Source organism: Colletotrichum phormii, assembly GCF_030913505.1.
Source record: "Colletotrichum phormii strain CBS 102054 chromosome Unknown BDP81scaffold_2, whole genome shotgun sequence".
Classification (NCBI taxonomy): Eukaryota; Fungi; Ascomycota; class Sordariomycetes; order Glomerellales; family Glomerellaceae; genus Colletotrichum; species Colletotrichum phormii.
The window spans coordinates 2,387,135-2,403,378 of NW_026851444.1; the positions used below are offsets into that span (position 1 = coordinate 2,387,135).

General features: G+C 53.9%; 8 protein-coding genes across 8 annotated transcripts; 7 read left to right on the plus strand and 1 right to left on the minus strand.

The window, feature by feature from the left end:
* Positions 1-106: 106 nt before the first annotated feature.
* BDP81DRAFT_416475 (oxidoreductase) lies at positions 107-2,062 on the plus strand. The gene is made up of 2 exons (XM_060589534.1): positions 107-508; positions 584-2,062. The coding sequence occupies exons 1-2, from the start codon at positions 449-451 to the stop codon at positions 1,568-1,570; spliced, it is 1,047 nt and encodes a 348-aa protein (XP_060450826.1). The 5' UTR covers positions 107-448; the 3' UTR covers positions 1,571-2,062.
* On the minus strand, positions 1,208-2,861 carry BDP81DRAFT_88556 (thioesterase superfamily protein). Its single transcript, XM_060596448.1, has 3 exons — positions 2,434-2,861; positions 2,040-2,090; positions 1,208-1,984 (listed from the first exon to the last, which is right to left on the minus strand). Exons 1-3 carry the CDS (start codon positions 2,505-2,507, stop codon positions 1,636-1,638), a joined length of 474 nt encoding a protein of 157 aa, XP_060450827.1. The 5' UTR covers positions 2,508-2,861; the 3' UTR covers positions 1,208-1,635.
* Positions 2,862-3,112: 251 nt separating this feature from the next.
* BDP81DRAFT_416480 (RluA family pseudouridine synthase) lies at positions 3,113-5,083 on the plus strand. Its single transcript, XM_060589535.1, has one exon. It carries the CDS (start codon positions 3,365-3,367, stop codon positions 4,808-4,810), a length of 1,446 nt encoding a protein of 481 aa, XP_060450828.1. The 5' UTR covers positions 3,113-3,364; the 3' UTR covers positions 4,811-5,083.
* Positions 5,084-6,377: 1,294 nt separating this feature from the next.
* On the plus strand, positions 6,378-7,219 carry BDP81DRAFT_88583 (uncharacterized protein). Its single transcript, XM_060596449.1, has one exon. The coding sequence runs from the start codon at positions 6,517-6,519 to the stop codon at positions 7,066-7,068; it is 552 nt and encodes a 183-aa protein (XP_060450829.1). The 5' UTR covers positions 6,378-6,516; the 3' UTR covers positions 7,069-7,219.
* A 2,341-nt stretch (positions 7,220-9,560) lies between these two features.
* Positions 9,561-10,252, plus strand: BDP81DRAFT_416485 (uncharacterized protein). The gene is made up of 2 exons (XM_060589536.1): positions 9,561-9,732; positions 10,056-10,252. The coding sequence occupies exons 1-2, from the start codon at positions 9,630-9,632 to the stop codon at positions 10,112-10,114; spliced, it is 162 nt and encodes a 53-aa protein (XP_060450830.1). The 5' UTR covers positions 9,561-9,629; the 3' UTR covers positions 10,115-10,252.
* Positions 10,253-13,187: 2,935 nt separating this feature from the next.
* Positions 13,188-14,179, plus strand: BDP81DRAFT_308909 (BZIP transcription factor; the record flags this gene model as incomplete). Its single annotated transcript, XM_060583503.1, has 2 exons — positions 13,188-13,215; positions 13,335-14,179. 2 exons carry the CDS (start codon positions 13,188-13,190, stop codon positions 14,177-14,179), a joined length of 873 nt encoding a protein of 290 aa, XP_060450831.1.
* Positions 14,180-14,364: 185 nt separating this feature from the next.
* BDP81DRAFT_416488 (uncharacterized protein) lies at positions 14,365-14,910 on the plus strand. Its single transcript, XM_060589537.1, has 2 exons — positions 14,365-14,542; positions 14,628-14,910. The coding sequence occupies exons 1-2, from the start codon at positions 14,437-14,439 to the stop codon at positions 14,756-14,758; spliced, it is 237 nt and encodes a 78-aa protein (XP_060450832.1). The 5' UTR covers positions 14,365-14,436; the 3' UTR covers positions 14,759-14,910.
* Positions 14,911-14,930: 20 nt separating this feature from the next.
* On the plus strand, positions 14,931-15,738 carry BDP81DRAFT_416489 (uncharacterized protein). The gene is made up of 2 exons (XM_060589538.1): positions 14,931-15,293; positions 15,340-15,738. Exons 1-2 carry the CDS (start codon positions 15,262-15,264, stop codon positions 15,674-15,676), a joined length of 369 nt encoding a protein of 122 aa, XP_060450833.1. The 5' UTR covers positions 14,931-15,261; the 3' UTR covers positions 15,677-15,738.
* The last annotated feature ends 506 nt before the right edge of the window (positions 15,739-16,244 follow it).

Here is a 16,244-nt window from a genome sequence, read left to right on the forward strand (position 1 = left end):
AAGGGCGCTAGCTCCAGAGCGGGGTGTTCACGTTGATATGCTAACATATCTAGCCTCATACAGCACGACTCTGAGTTAGTACAATATCACCCATCAATTTCCTGCGAGACGGTTGTGCCATAGGTCTCTCCAACCCCGCCAACAAAACCCCACTACCATCACGAAGCTCCCCAAGCATTGGAGGAGACGGCCGGTGATGGCATTGCTTGCGTGCCTGGCTACTGCACAACGCGCCTTTATGGACAAATAAGGAATTCTTTGAAAGATAGTCAACCGTGTCTGAAAAAATAAATCATTGAGATCCTTCACCCCTCTCAATCTCTTCTTTTCATCTCAGACCAGAAGTTCGTCCAGTACCAATCTATTTACACATTCTGCCTTGACGACTGCTTGACTCAGGTTAACCGCACGGCTGTAATCCAATCTCGAACGATATATCTGAGAAACCATGGCCCCCATCGGAGTAGCTATTGTTGGAGGAGGTATCTTTGCCAAGGAAGAGCATTTGGTAAGGCAAACCACCTAGCCGATATCGCCCATCCGCGGAAGCCGCGTCTCTCTTGGTCACTGACTGTCTAAACAGCCTGCTGTGGAAGCAAGCGACAACCTCAGCCTCAAGGCCATCTTCTCTCGCTCTCTCAAGTCCGCCCAGGACACGGCCAAGCTCGTCACCAAGTCAGCCTCACCTGACTTGTACTCTGACGACGCGGGCGAGGGCAAGTCCTTCAAGGATCTCTTGGCCCGTGATGACATCCAGGCTCTCATCTTGGCCCTGCCCATCCTGAACCAGCCCGACTACATTAAGCAGGCCCTTGCTGCCGGAAAGCACGTCTTAGCCGAGAAGCCTATCGCCGCCGACATTGCTCGTGCGCAGGAGCTGATCGAGTATTACAAAAAGGTGTCCGCCGAAAAGGGCGTGACCTTCGCCGTGGCCGAGAACTACCGTTTCCAACCCCGCTACACTACGGCAAGAGACGAGGTGCGGAAGCTAGGCAAAGTCATCGGCTTCAACGTGAGGGTCTTCTTCTTCGTCAAGCTGGGCGGCAAGTACATTGAGACCGCGTGGCGCAAGAAGCCCGACTACCAGGGTGGGTTCCTCCTCGACGGTGGCGTCCACTTCGCCGCCGCCCTTCGCCTGCTGCTCGGCAAGGACGCGGCGCCGGCCTCGGTTGCCGCCTTCTCGGACTTGACCCGGGAGCACCTACCGCCCATTGACACCATCAATGCCATCGTCAAGACCAAGCAGGGCGCCACTGGTTCCTTCGCCGTCAGTGTTGGCTCAACCCTGAGTGCCTTCGACTTCCACGTGGCGGGCGAGAACGGCAGTGTGACCTTGTCGAGTCATGACCTCACCGTCAAACCCTTTGACGGCGAGGCAACAACAACTCACTTTGAACAGACGAGTGGTGTAAAGGAGGAGGTCAAGGCCTGGGCCGAAGGTTTGGCCGCCGGAGCACCCGGCCCGCTGCAATCACCTGAGGAGGCGCTGGCGGACTTGGAGTTCCTAGAGAAGATCTTCACGAGTGGTGAACAGGATGGCGCAATCCAAAAGCTGGATTTGCAGCTGTAAACTTGTAAAGGAATTTGTTCGGAGATAAGCTCCATGGCACAAGTGGGTGGGTGATAGAGTTCAATTTAGAGCTTATTTTCTCTGCCATCCACCACCAGAAGTCGCCGTAGACCCCTCCGCATTCCGTCCTGCATTCCGGATGCGGTTGGACGACCGGTAGATCTCTCGACAAAGACGTGGGTAAACTCCCCGACTGCTCTCACCTCGTCCACTCCCTTTTCAAACAAGGCAATTTCGTATGTGACGCTTGACTTCCCCAACTTGTTCACTCGTAGCGCTAATTGAGCGACTGCGGGGTACGCAATCGAAGCAAAGTAGTCGCTATGCGAGTGTACCACAAGGCCGTACTGATCAGAACCCAAGGGAGATAGGCCGCAGTGCTCGATCAGGTAGGCGTTGACTACGGAGTCGTATCTGCAGTCTTTAGCTGGGCGCCGCGCGGACATTAGCTGGATCGAGAGAAACATACAGGAAATTGTAGATGCTATTGTTCATGTGCTGGTACATATCATTATCGGCCCTTAAGAAACCTTGTCAATTTCTGCCCAAGCAGCAAAAGCGCAAACGAATGAGAGCGAAATATGAGGTGATGAGAATGATGAGGAGATGACGGCTACTGATACGCTGCGAAGGCGTCCTCGTCTCTCAACCATGGGCGTGAGAGGTTGACGAAGGAAAGGATAGGAGGGCGTCCGCTTGCAGCACGGACAAGGCCCCCTTGAAGCTTTGCGAGGAATGAGCTCGGTCCTTCCGTTTCGAGGTCGATAGTAAGGGAGGAAGGACGAGAGGCACCGAGGAGTAGGTAGAAGCGGAAGCCGCAATGACAGCCTGTGACAATGGTGACGGGATCGAGGTAAACTCACCATCGTGTCCGGTAGTCTAAGATATAGCCGTAGTCCTCCCTTCGACGCTGCTTTAACTGCCTGTTGCTAGCCATGGCGGTGCTCTTGCGAGAGGATAGAGGAAGATCGGATATTTGGAGCACGTCGTAGGCGGGGATGCCGAAGGTACTGGTCCTTGGCCGGGTTGTATTGGTTCAGAGACACAGGAGAGGGATGCTCAGTCAGACGTCACTGGGTAAACGCGTGTTGCCTTATCGGCACTTTTCTCGATTGAGTTGTGGTTCAGCTGGTTACTTTAAACCTTTCGATGAAGAAGCTCTCGTAGCTTTCCGCTAAGTGTTGCGGAGAAATTGTTGAGACTCTAGATTACCGCAGTCTATTTGCAGCTGAGTAGATCTCCTAGCTGAGCCGAGGTAGAATGGCATGTTGCCGCCAAAAGCAAAAGGAGCCAATCACCAATGTCGGCAGACCTATTTGGTCCAGAGCCGGAATACCTGCCTCCTAAAGGCCAGGGGTGCTGATTAAGGTAAGGGCACCTTTGCCGGAAAAAGGTGGAGTCTTGCAACTTATGTAATCGAAGGGCTAGATCCACTGGCCAATCACGCTTCTGCCGGTCCACCTTTCCCGAACCTGTCCACCAAAAATTCAACTTCAGCAAAGTTCTGCCACGCCTGACCGCCAAGATTTTGTGACTCTTTTCGAGATACATTTCACCATACATGCAAAGTTTGTTGGTAGTTGATATCTGGGCTCCTCGAGGCAAGCAGCAAGCAACTTCTCAAGCACTACTTACTTACGGCTAGTCAAAGTTTCGCAAAGTTCCACAAGACGCCACTTGCTACTTACATCATCGCACACCCCGCCTCTCAACTTACCTACCCGATCAATCCTGGCTACCCTCCTGCGTTCAGTTTGGTCCTTGGCAAGGCTGCCATTCCGACGGGAATCTTTTATGCCTGCCATGGCTTCTGATCAAACGGCACCAACGTCGGCTGCAGCTCCCGCTGCTGAACCAGCCAAGCTACCGGATGCCCAACCGTCTGAAGCTTCCAATGAGCTGCCTGAAGTCTTGACGACACCTACAGGCGACATGTGGCCAAGGCCGTACTTCTTCGAGGATGGTCTCCGCAGAGTTGCTCCTTATCACTTCACCTACCACACCTGGGCCAAGCAACGCTGGCGCGGCCGGAAGCTAATCGATATTTTTGAGGACGAATTCAGGGACCGCACCCTAGAGTACTACCGTTATGCCATGGAAACCGGAGCCATTGTTGTCAACGGAAAGGCAGTCGGCCCGGATCATCTGGTCAAGAATGGCGACCTTGTGAATCACACAATTCATCGTCATGAGCCACCTGTTACGGGCGAACCAATTCGTGTTATTCACGAAGATGATGAAATGATCGTTGTCAATAAGCCATCAGGTGTACCGGTACATCCTGCTGGCAGATACAAGTACAACACACTTATCGAGATCATGAAGTCTGAGCGAGGCGAGCATTTCCTACCTTATCCATGTCATCGCCTGGACCGCCTTACCAGTGGAATACTTTTCGTTGCCAAGACACCACCGGCTGCAGTGAAGCTCACTGCTCAAATCAGAGCTCACACGGTCCGCAAAGAATATTTGGCGCGCGTTGCTGGCAAGTTTCCAGATGGCGAGATTGTCTGCGATCAACCTATCCTCCAAATATCCCCACGACTAGGCCTCAACCGCGTGCGCGCCAACGGAAAGTCGGCCCGTACCGTCTTCAAACGTCTGGCCTACTACCCGCCGGACACTCTGAATGACTCGGAGGCAGCACAGCCCAAGAGTGCGGAACGACTTGCGGACGAGGAACGCCGGCCTTGGATCAAGAAAGAGGGCTACTCAATCGTTCGCTGCCTGCCTTTGACGGGCAGGACGCATCAGATTCGCGTGCATCTACAATTTGTTGGACATCCCATTGAAAATGACCCCTTGTATGCGAACCAGCGAGTTTGGGGTATTAACTTGGGATGCAACGACTCGGAAGCAGTTGAGAACACGGACGAAGATATCATGTCGCGCCTGGAAAGGATGGGCAAACAAGATATCGCCGATGCTGTGGCCTATCACGACGAATTGGTGGACCTGTACCAGAAGAGGAGGGCCGAAAAGCTATCAGGAGAGCTTTGCAAGGTCTGCGATACGCCGCTCTACACGGACCCCGGCGAGCACGAACTTTCGCTCTGGCTTCACAGCCTCCGATACGAAGATGCTGGAGGGGCTTGGAGCTACACCAGTCCGATGCCCGCGTGGGCCCTTCCTCCGGACGGCATTAACGGACCAACGGAGGTCGGGGGACTGGAGGAGTTGGTGGGGGCAGTACCAGACGCAGACCCAGCGGTAGAAGCAGTCCCTGAAAGTGCCGCCTGAGAATATGTACGGCGAAAGCAAACATACCAGCATACCTACTACGTACTTCACCACGGTCCCGGACGGACCGATTGACTGACTCCACTGATCCAGTTCTCTGTTGGATTTGGGACGATTTGATACCCCGGGTTGAGGCATTTACGACCAGACTTTTTTCGCAACAACAGATACAGATACGAATAGAAAGCTCTGCTTGAGCCTGCCTGCACTCCTGCTGCATTGTACAGGGGCAGCGCCAAACATGGCCCAATATCATTTTTCTTTCGTCAGAGACATACAAGGTTCCAGATGCGCGATGATGTACATCATGTCCATTGCTGGTCGTTATACGGAATTTCTGTACGGAATTTCCGTCAGTGACGGAATGACCGCTGGCAGTCCCAGTCTGAAGGATTTGCACTTGTCCAGGGTCTCTGGAGTCTCAATGTCTCTTCCGCTGCCGACACCACACTCAGACCATAAGCCCGGAAATGCCAAGTCACTGGCCCTGGCACTTGTAGGTACTGAAGTACGGAGTACACTACGGAGCGAGATCCGCAAAGCACCGGTTGAGCCAGTGATTGGTCGGCTCGTAAGAGAAAAGCGGTCGTCATTGGGCTGTTAGCGCATGTATCACCTGGATTTGGCTCAAGGAGGCGCTGGAGGGTACTGAACCTCGTCGCGGTACCTCAGCAGCTCCGGTACCTCGTTCTCAGAATCCGGAGAGGTTTCCGCCCTTTCCCACCCACCGCCAGACCGCTCCCCTCCCCCCCCTCACTTTCACTCCTCCCCCCCCATTCCTCTCAGCTGGCCCGCCCTGCCCTAACACCCTAACACCCTAACCAGCTGGAGCCTCGAGGCTTTCGAGGATGAGGGTGCCCGGCGCATGCCAGGCACAGCGCCGGGTCTTGCAAGCAGGGTCTGTTGCAGGCCCTGTTTTTTCTTCTGGGGATTCCGGCCTCATTGGTCTGGCAGGTATCCTCCCGAAGGAATTAACAGAGGAAACGAAACATACAACGGCCGGCTTTCTGAGTCAGAATTGACAAAACAGAGATCCGAACTGGATATTGCGCCGACAAGACGGCATTCATCAGGGGTTCATCACCCCCCGGACCGGCATTGCTAAGCCCACCCCGAAATAACTCATAAAATCACTGATTCCGGATGCCCTCTTTGCTTTGTTGACCTTCTCGACGCCTTTCGCCGTGTCCGAAACCCCTCGTCAACCACATTCGAACGCCTATGACATAACTCACAAGCGACTACAAACCCATGAACAATATGCGTGCAGCTTCGGGAGGCCGGCACGAGACGCCTTGTACGACTAGACTGCTGGAATTCACGATGCCGAGCGATCAGGCTGGGGAAGAATGAGACGCAAATGCGGCATGCCACCTCAGGGAGAAGAAGGAACATCGAGGGAGGGCCACCCAGAGCCAGACGGGACATTTTCCCCGCGATTGGGGGAACACAAGAACTAATTGACAGCTGGAAACATCTACAAAGTACTAATCACGGAACCAGTAGGTAGAGTGAGACTTTTTGGGCGCGGGGAGATGAAAACCAACAGATCAACCTCAGACACATCAGCACACTTCCCATTCTCGAAAGGGGGGAGGGAGCCTCCCCCGAAACGCCACAATCCCGCCAGCTTGGAAACCCTGTGAATCGCAATCCAGCTCGGCGACAGAACATGCTTCGTTTTTCCTTCTCGCCTCTTCGATGCGATGCGCCAGAGTCACCGCGGTGGTAGTGTCCTCGGACATGACCCTGGGCTGGGACGACGAGAGGCTAAAAATGCGAACGCCCGATGCAATGCAGAACCCAGACAGAAGAGTTCCATGGACCTTCGAGAAGCCCGCCACGCATGTCAGAGAGAATGCCGGCGCATTGCCCTTCAGTACCTGTGCGCTTTTCTCAAGTTCTCACACCGCAACCCGAGAGTTATCCTACACCCCGGAGCAAGAGGCACACCTCGGAAAAAGAAAAGACCAGCAAAAAGCAATGAAGAAACAATGGACGAGAGGCAACATAGACACACACACACACACATACACGCAAGCAGACACGTGCGAAATTCGGCTCAGGTCGCGTTGACAGCGGCGATCTCGGGTTCGCTGGCCAGGCAGCCAAGGACAGGCATTCGGTCGATTGTGCATACCGTACCTATCTGGCGGAGGCCAACACGCCGCACCGCGAGAGCGAATGTTTCTGCGAATAAGACGCCGACCGCGCTGAATCAAAGTTGGCTCGGTCAGAAGGGCGTGCCGCGAAGCTGAAAAAAGTGAGACAGGATGCCGACATAAGACTCGGCAGCAGAGCAGGGAGAAGACAACGCCCCAAATCTCTGGTTTTTTCCCCCTCGGCCGGCCGTGCTATGCTGTTGCTGGGCTCACATCTACTAACGTTCAATGGCAAGAGACTGCGAGTTGCAGACAAGATTGACCAGGGGTGCCGTACGCATCAGCCGTCATGAGCCTGCATTCCGAAAGGCGGAAAAAAAAAGCAATCGGGGAAAAAGATTGACAACGGCAGTTCAGTAGCGGCATCCTGTGGGATTGGGCAACCGGAACCAGGTCCGATGATTGGAACGACCATGATGGACGCCGCCATTCAGTCGCAACATGGAGGTGTATCGTGTATGGTGTGTGCGCGCGCGCGCGCGGCTCTCCAGCCCAATTTTAATTCCAAGCCAGCCAATTCGAAAGCGGTGAAAAGACAAGAATACCTCAATTTCGCGTGGCCTACCCACGACGGAATCCGAGGATGCCGTTCGGGAGTGGGCACCTGAACATGTGTTCAACGGAGCCGATAGGGGTTCAAATCGAGGCCCTTGGGGCACTTTGGGTGACGAGGCTGGCGAGCCATCGTGAAATCTAGGCCAGGTGCAGTTTGGATCCGATCGCCGGACGTGCTAGCTGCAAAGACCGTCTTGGCCGTTGGATGAATTGTCATCGCGGCGTGGCTCACCGAAAGCTAGAATGTCTGTCGCCAGACAAGACCGACGAACGTGAAGCGGGTGAGCCGATAAGTTCCTGGCAATGGCTCCGGCACTGATGGCACAGGGCGGCTGGTATTCAATGTTTCTGGTCGGCAGGCTAGAAGGTCTCTCTTGTTCGTTAGGCCCGAACACGCCATTCGAAACCGCCGCCGCCGCCGTCAGGTTGCATTTCTCGTTTTATTCTCCTGACTATGCAATGGAGGTGCTAGAAGGCCTCAGAAGATGGGTAGATCCAAGACTCTTTTTTTCCAAAGGGACGACGCAACACACTAGTGGTCGATACGCCAGTGGCTCCGACCTCTCTCTCTCTCTCTCTCTCTCTCTTGATCGGAGGATGTTGTGCCAGTGGAGGTGGACTAGGTGATATTGGGTAGGGTTTCCGCACCGGAATACTCCATTTGGCAAACGGTTTCTACTACGGATACTAGGTAGGAGACCCTCGACGTTCTATGACACCACTTTCTATTGCGCTCTTTGAGTGAGAAGGCCCGACGGCGGAGGATCTTTTTTACTCTGGAGCTTCTTGTCCGCATGGTGCCAAATTTTTTGCGACTGCCCAAGTTGGTTATTGCTGCTCGTCGCTTCGAATGCGAAAATACAGAGATGGCTAGCCAGAGTTTCTCGGTTCTTCTCGTACTTACGGTCTGAGCCTCTAAGGTGCCTACAGGCTACGGATACACAATCTCACTGCCCGCACACCACGCAGCCGCCCCCCCAATCCCCCCCAAAGTCGGCCGACGACGAGCCATGCCCGGCCGCCCATGGCAGAAGACCCCCTCTAAAAAGGGACAAGCGTGTTACGGTTGGATGTGGTGGATGGGGACAAGGTATCGGTCGGGCTGGCCACCGCCGGAGCAGCGAAGTGGGAGCAGGTTTCCGTGCACTTGCATGGTGCTAGCAATAGCAGAGATGGTTCACGGTAGTCGGGTACGTACCGACACGCCGACGGGGGGGACAGGAATTCCAATCCAATGAGTGCGAGAGGACAGCAGCTGCCAGCAGCAGACTGGCTGGTCGCAGTCCCCTCGCTGAGGAAGAAGAGGAGGAGGAGGAGGAGGAGGAGGAGGAGGAGGGCTTCAAGGTCGAGGGTGAAGGCAGTAGCAGACCACTTTTTCCGCTGTCTCTCTCCCTCGCTGCTGACCTTCTTACTGGCTGTTGCGGTCGCTGCTGGGCCGCGTATCGGCGCCCACCAAGCTACGACAGATCTGGCTTTAGCGTAAAGTTTATTTCTCGCATGTGGATACGTACCCCTTCGTGCCCCCCTCTATTGTAAGGGATCTCCACCTTTTCCCACAGTTTACCTCTGGGCCCCAACTGACCTCACGGGCGGCGGGCCCTGGTCCTCACACATTCACCTCACACTTCACCTTCGATCCTCACTCACTTCCCGGTTAACTCATAATGGAACTCGACATGCCTCTCCTCATCTATTGCGCGCCCGCGTGTTTCTGTATCTGTTATGAGTGAGTGTGAGTGTAGGAGTAGGTATACGAATGTTCGTGTGTGTACCAATGGCGTGTGTGTGCCCACAATCAATTCGACACCCAGAGACCGAGTCCATTCTCATTCCCTCTTGGGATACACACACTTCCTTCGTACTTCATCGACCACTCACACCCTCACATCACAAATGGGCAGTGTATGCGATTGTGTTTTGCTAAACCATCCCTGAGCGCGCACTTCCCGCCCACGGCCGCACGTCTGCGCTCTGCTGCCTAATGGTGATTTCCGGGTCCGAAGTACAGATACAGAAGTACTGTACTCTTTACCCGTACGGATCGGATTCGCCTTTAACTGCTTTCTATCTGTAGGTTGATAACCCATACCTACTCCAAAAAGATGACAAGACCTGGCGGCGCGGCAAGAGAGGGAAAGAAGACATCATTTCGTCATTGTATCGCAACCCCCCCGGTCATCGGAGGCTGGCCGAAGGTTTCCTGGGCTGCTGGGCATGCGTTAGCAAATGCAGCGGTGCAGCAGTGCTGAGCCTCGAGCAGAGTTGAGGCGTATGGGTCTGGCCCTACTGGCTCAGCCTGGCCTGGCAATCGCCTGGCTTCTCCTTCAACCTAAGCCTTTCGTCGAATGGGACGACATTGCGCGCGGATGGTGGTGGTCGGGGTTGGGATTGAGGTCAACCCAGGTCAAACCAAACACGCACCACCCCAAATCCAGCCCTCCAGGATCTGGACATGTCTTTTTCCGCCCCTCGTTCTACAAAATACACAATACGGATTTGAACGAGATGGGCATTGGAGATTACCTCACCTTTCTTGGTCTGGGCGCTCCATGGGCCGGCCGACACACAGGCCATGGACATGCCATGAGTGTGGCTATTCCGAGCATCAGCCGGACGGGACTGTTGCTCTTCAAAGTTCTTCGTCGTCGTAGATGCTGGTATTCAACAGGCCTCGTCACCCGCCTTGCAAGCCCCCCCCGTTCCGAGCCGTCAGGTCAACGCAATATGTAATCCCAGACGGGATTATCTCGTCTTCTTCAACGTGCCCACTTCATACTCCGTACGCATTTATGGATAAGGCGGACAGGACAGGGCCCATGGTCCATCCCATGGGAGGGTATAGCAGCGTTTATGGGCATGGCAGGGCAAGCCGCAAGACCATACAAGGTCAAGTGCGGGAGGAGGAGTCGGAGTTTGATTTGGTTGTCATCTTCAACGAATCCGACAAGGCACCTGGGTACCTTTTCCTTTCCCGTAACCTTGGCTTTGCCTTGCCTTGCCGGCCTGCCCTTTCGTCACCTCATCCAGCCCAGCAGCTAACCTTTTCCCAACTCTATGCTTGCCTTACCTTGGCCCCGTTTACCTTTCCCTACCTGCGGTACGGATAAGCAACCCCACCGGGAACCCGTTCGCTGAGATCGAAAGTCGGACTCGAGCCAGCACAAGGCCACAATCACGGGGCAGGAGGTTACCCACCCACATCGACTGCTACTGCTTGAGGATCTCCCCCTGCAGATATAGTATCCGTAAGGTGAGAGAGAGCACTTCCTTCCCGTCACCCTGCTCCATCTTCTCGCTCTCCAGACGATGCAACGAGGACCAGAGGAAAGACAAACCCAAGACCTAGCCGAACGAAGTTCTTTTGGTTTGGGGGAAGAATACTGCCCACAGCTTGGATACTAGCAAAGCGGCGGAATCTGGCTCGCAGCAATTCCTCGCTCGATTTCCGCGGTGACTTAATTACACCTCGAAATAACTCGAAGAAGCTTGTTGCCTCGGCGTTCAAAACACGTAGTTTCCGACTATCTATGAGGCACACACAGCAAAAAGCACCGTAAACCGGGCATGCGAATGTGGTGGCCCATTCATCACATTACCTAATGTAAAGAGGCATCTCTCTCTTCTGTTGTTCTCCTAGATTCACCTCACACAAGGACGTCCCCCACGCCCCCCCCTGGTTTCATAACCCCCCCCCCCACTCGGCCCTCATCCACCCCCTCTAGCCTCCACACCCCTCCTTCTTCACGCCCACCGGCCCCGTCGAGGCCGATGGGTAACTGGCCGCCAAAAGGTACACGTCTACATTGCTGTGGTCGAGGGAATCTGTGTACCCTCCCACATCCCCGGTCCCGTCTTGCTCGCTGCCTTGCCTCGTCCGCTTCTTTTCGTCCTCTTCTTCGTCTTCTCCCATGTTCCCTGCCGCTGTCTTGTCCCTCTCTTCTGATCAGACCCCTGCCGCTCCCCTCCATCCCCAGCCCATCCTTGAAAGATCTGTAAGTTGTTCTCAAGTGAGTTAGTAATTTGCGCCATGTCTGTGCCCAACATCGACTGTCATGTGCCAAGTTACGTCTCTTCACCGATACTCTTGACCCTTCTCTGTCCTAGAAGCACTCGGGGCCCGTTGTACCTACGGCTCCTTGAATACTTTCTGCGCGGCGTGATCTCTCTGCTGCCATCCTTTCCATTCTTACCCTACACCCCTACCTACGGTACGGTCCCACGTCCTTACCCTCGAGACTGGGCTGCTTTAGCCCGGATGCATGCATCCCCTCGAACCCTGCTCTTGACTTTCCTACCTTATGTACTGCTAGTTTCTAGTGCCCTTCCTCGAGCTGCGAGGTAGCGGTACGGAGTACGGTACAGTACGTACCCTGCCTCCTCCACCCACCCACGATCAACTCACACACTCCTGCTTGTCCTCAACCTTTACCAAAAGTCACTGGCCCTGTCTCCTTCTCTACCCCCTAGACCCATGCTGGAAAGATACGTATCTTCGTACTGAGGTACTCGTCGCTCCTAGCTGCCCTGAAACTACTTTGCCGCCGGCATTCGAAGGGCCTGTTCTTGTGTCTGCTCTTGTCGTCAATAGATCTTATAACTCCAAGATGCGCGCTCTCTCGATCCTCTTGATTTGATCCCTGCCTTGACAACTCGAACAACAACAACTACAACTCGTCGACCGACCCGTCTCTCTCTTCCTCCATTCAGTCTTCTACCTTAGAGCATGGCCCATACTGCCGTTGCCAACACTCGATCCAGACCTGTCACCATTACCGTTGTTGCACACCACGCCGACAAGTACGCCGCCGACAACATGACACGATCAGCTTCCGCAGAGCCTACGAAGCCTACCAAGCGCAAGGGTACACATCACCAGCACCACTCATGAAATGTCGACGACGATGGCGGCGGTTATGCGGTTCTACCCATCTGCCGTCTTCGCCTCGATCACCCCCCACCTCCCTCCTTAGCTCCCACTCTACCACCATCATCCCCTTCTACGTTCTCATGTACGAATAATATATTGACTTGAACGCCTCCCCTCAACAGGCACCAGAAGCGTCTCAACCTTGACGCCCTCCCAGCTTGCGCGTAAGCGTGCCAATGACAGAGAAGCTCAGCGCGCCATCAGAGCTAGAACGAAGGAGCACATTGAGCGTCTCGAGCGAGAGCTTGAGGAGCTCAAGAGCGAGCGCGGCCGCGATCAGAGCCACACCGTCCAGGAGCTTTTGCGCAAGAACAAGGCGCTTGAAGAGGAACTGTTCAAGCTCAGAGAGAGCATGGGCGTTCCCAACGGGCAGTCTTACCCAAATTCAGGTACGGCTGCTTCCATTGCCTCGTCTTCTGCGTGGTTGCCTCTGACTCGTGCTGACTCGGCTCCAGTATACGACGACAACCTGAGCTCTATCAGCGGCGCAGTCCCCAGTCCTCGCTCCTCGCCATTTCCTTCAAACGGTGACTACAACGTGATGCAAGAACTTGGTCCCTCCTACGTGCCCATGCCGGATGCGTCAGAGTCATGGGGCCCAGGCATTCCCGTTTCCGTTCCTTCGACCGTTTCAAGCCCGTCATCGTCCGCCAACACAGACGAGTACGGCGCAGGCTACATCCCAACGAGCGTCCCCGCGCCGATGATGGATGCCCGAAGCATTCCGGCAAAGATGAGCGATTACGACGATGTCGACTCTGGTAGGTTGTCTTCCCTATGTGCGGTGGTTGGGTTGCAACGCAATTCTGAGGCGCTAACCACTCAGCTTCTAGACGCTGGATACCCTCACAACCACCACTCAATGGGTCATCAGTCGCAGGTTCCCATCTCCCACCATCATCAGCCGTATCTTCATCACCAGCAGTCGTGGAATTCGTATCCAACTCCGGTGTATTACCAACAACCGTCAGCTCATTGATCCGCCAGCCTGGCACCACCCTTTGGGAGATTCCGACCCTCATCGTCCCGCCAACTTGTCGAGTCGACCAGTTGATAGTCGGCTTCATTCAGGACTGCCGCCGACTGTCGCAACTTGAGTCTCTCGATAACATCCTCCGACCTAGTAGGGTCAATGTGAAGAATTTCCTCGAGTATCATCCGGCCTCGCCTTCGACAGAACCTCCACGATGCCAGCTAGCCGACCTTGATCGAGCCGCTTCCACAACAGTCACGGGTCCTGGCGCCAAGCATCCCATGGCTGAGCTTATCACCGCTCTCGTCAACAAGGCAGGTGTCACCAACGTCATTGAACGCCTGGCAGTCTTCGCCATCACTCAACGAGCCATCGCTTGGCTGGTACACCCAACGCTTGAGGCATATCAAGCCATTGTGCCTGAACTCACGCCGAAGCCGTGCCAGACAAGAATCCCGCATCCTCAGTGGGTCGATCTCATTCTTTGGGCACCTCTGCGCACTGCCATCATCGAACGGCAGGAGCTGTATGCCAACGAAGAATTCCAAGGCGTCTACTCGTCTAGCTTGAGACTGATCAGTTGGGCGGCACGTCCAATTGACGCCTTGGTGGTTGACCCGCAATCTGGAGAGATGTGGCTCAGCGACACGTTTACTGCCCACGCAATGCGCCTCGAAAACTGGCGCCTCAATGAGAACTTTGTTCGCCGTTACCCCGAGCTTCGTGGCTGTGTTGCAGTCGAAGGTTCCTGAGACGGATACGACACTTGGAGCCAAATTCTTCACCAATTTACTTGTCCATACTTCAGAACTTGGAGCTATTAGTCTCCAATTTTCTTTCACGTCCTCCTTCCTCCTTATGAGAATGTAGTTTCATTCTAGCTGGACTGGGATGGGACCTCTCAAGGGGGAAACACATCAAACACACGCACACACACACACACACACACACACTTTGCCTGATTGGGGGTCTGTTGTAGTAGATAAAACAAAAACGGGTTGGCTTCGTTATGGCATTTCGAATGCGGGCCAGGAGAGCACGGTGGGCTGCTGGGATTGCTTCTATCCTTTTCACTTACGACCTTTTTTCTTCTCTTCTTTTTACCCGCGATACCGGTGCATCAGAAACAGGTTGGAGGAATTCTGCGACCACTTCCAAATTACCACTGCTTTTTTTGTTATTGTTCAAACTGCTGGGGAGACTTGGAGAAAGGAAAGGCGCTTTACAGGAATTTGGAGGTTTTCTTACTATTTTTTCGCCTTTTGTTTTTCATCATTTTGGGTACCAAACCATTGGGCGGTTTTAGACTTTCTTGGGGAAACGGGGGATGATACACACATTCTGGGATGGGGATTAAAAGAATGTGATTATGGATTTTTTGATGTTTAACCATAGTTATGCGGGCTGGAGAGGAGAAATCCCATCCAGACCACGCGAGAAACAAACTACAAAATTTGATGAACAGATTTTACACATACACAAACACACGTACACATTGGAGAGTGAAAGTTTCCTATTGACTCGTGATCTTTTACCCCAAGAACTTGGTTGCAACGTTATGTCCACACGATGATTTTATGAGTTCAGTCGAGGCGCGCGGGCGCGGGAGAGAGACGTGGACAGGGGGAGGATGGGAAAAGAGATTCGACAGAAAATGGGGTAGCTAGTTGACTTTGAGTAGTTTGGGATGGAACTCTATCGTCTAGAAAGGCGGATGGTGACAACATAGGGACAGCCGATCATCAACTCTCCCTCGAGTCGTCAGTCCCGTCACACGCAGCAACACTATAGGACTATAGCACCCACCCCCCGGCTATCACAATGCCGCAATAAGATGCCGCAATGGAGAAAGAGGAAAGAGACTCCGAGAGAGAGAGAGAGAGAGAGAGAGAGAGAGAGAGAGAGAGAGAGAGAGAGAGAGAGAGGATGGGGGTCTCTCAACTCCGGTTCTAATCCGAGGAACCGACACAAGAATAATAACACCAAGTATACCAAGACCAAATCTTGGAAAGAACGGCAACAGTCGAAAACTCTATGTTGGATACCCCTGCTCCTCCTCCTTCTCGCCTACGGGATTTGTTTTTGCTGCTGCTGCTGCTGGACGAAAGAGAGTACGTACGGATAGAGATGGGATTCCTACCTCAGACAAACACACCCACCACACCACACCCCATTACCTAGTACGCATCATGGGCATGACATACTACGGATACTCCGTCCTGCAGCTCCTCTCCCCTTCATACAAGTGATGAGACTTGATCCAACCGAAAGGGGGTTAGAAGTCTCCCGTTTAGAGAGAGAGAGAGAGAGAGAGAGAGAGAGAGAGAGAGAGAGAGAGAGAGAGAGAGAGAGAGAGAGAGAGAGAGGGTTGAAGGGGTACGAAAAATAGAACAACCTTGCCCCGTCTCCAATCTGCAATGTCCAAGACTTTGAAAGTTGCTGCTCGCCATGCAGTGTACAATACAATAGCTTTCAAGACATGTCGACAGAAAGTGCCTTTCTTTTTTCTCTCTCTCTCTCTCTTTCTCTCTCTCTCCTCAGACGAGAGGCATTGGTCCAATCACGGAAAGCCGACTTAACCGTTTTACACTTTCTCTGCCTCTGCCTCTGTCTGTATGTCTCTCTCTCGTTTTGGTCATTAGGTTGGCTAGGCTTGATGCTGGGCTGTCCGATAGGACGCGTTCCGTCTCCTCTGACCATACTCAGCCGAGCCGGGCCGGCGCTGCTGTGCTGTGTTGTCTGAGTGTCTCGCCCTGGCTGCTGACACCACAAGGGCCCATGTTACCTTTCGTCCCCATTGAACTGATTGACAAGGCT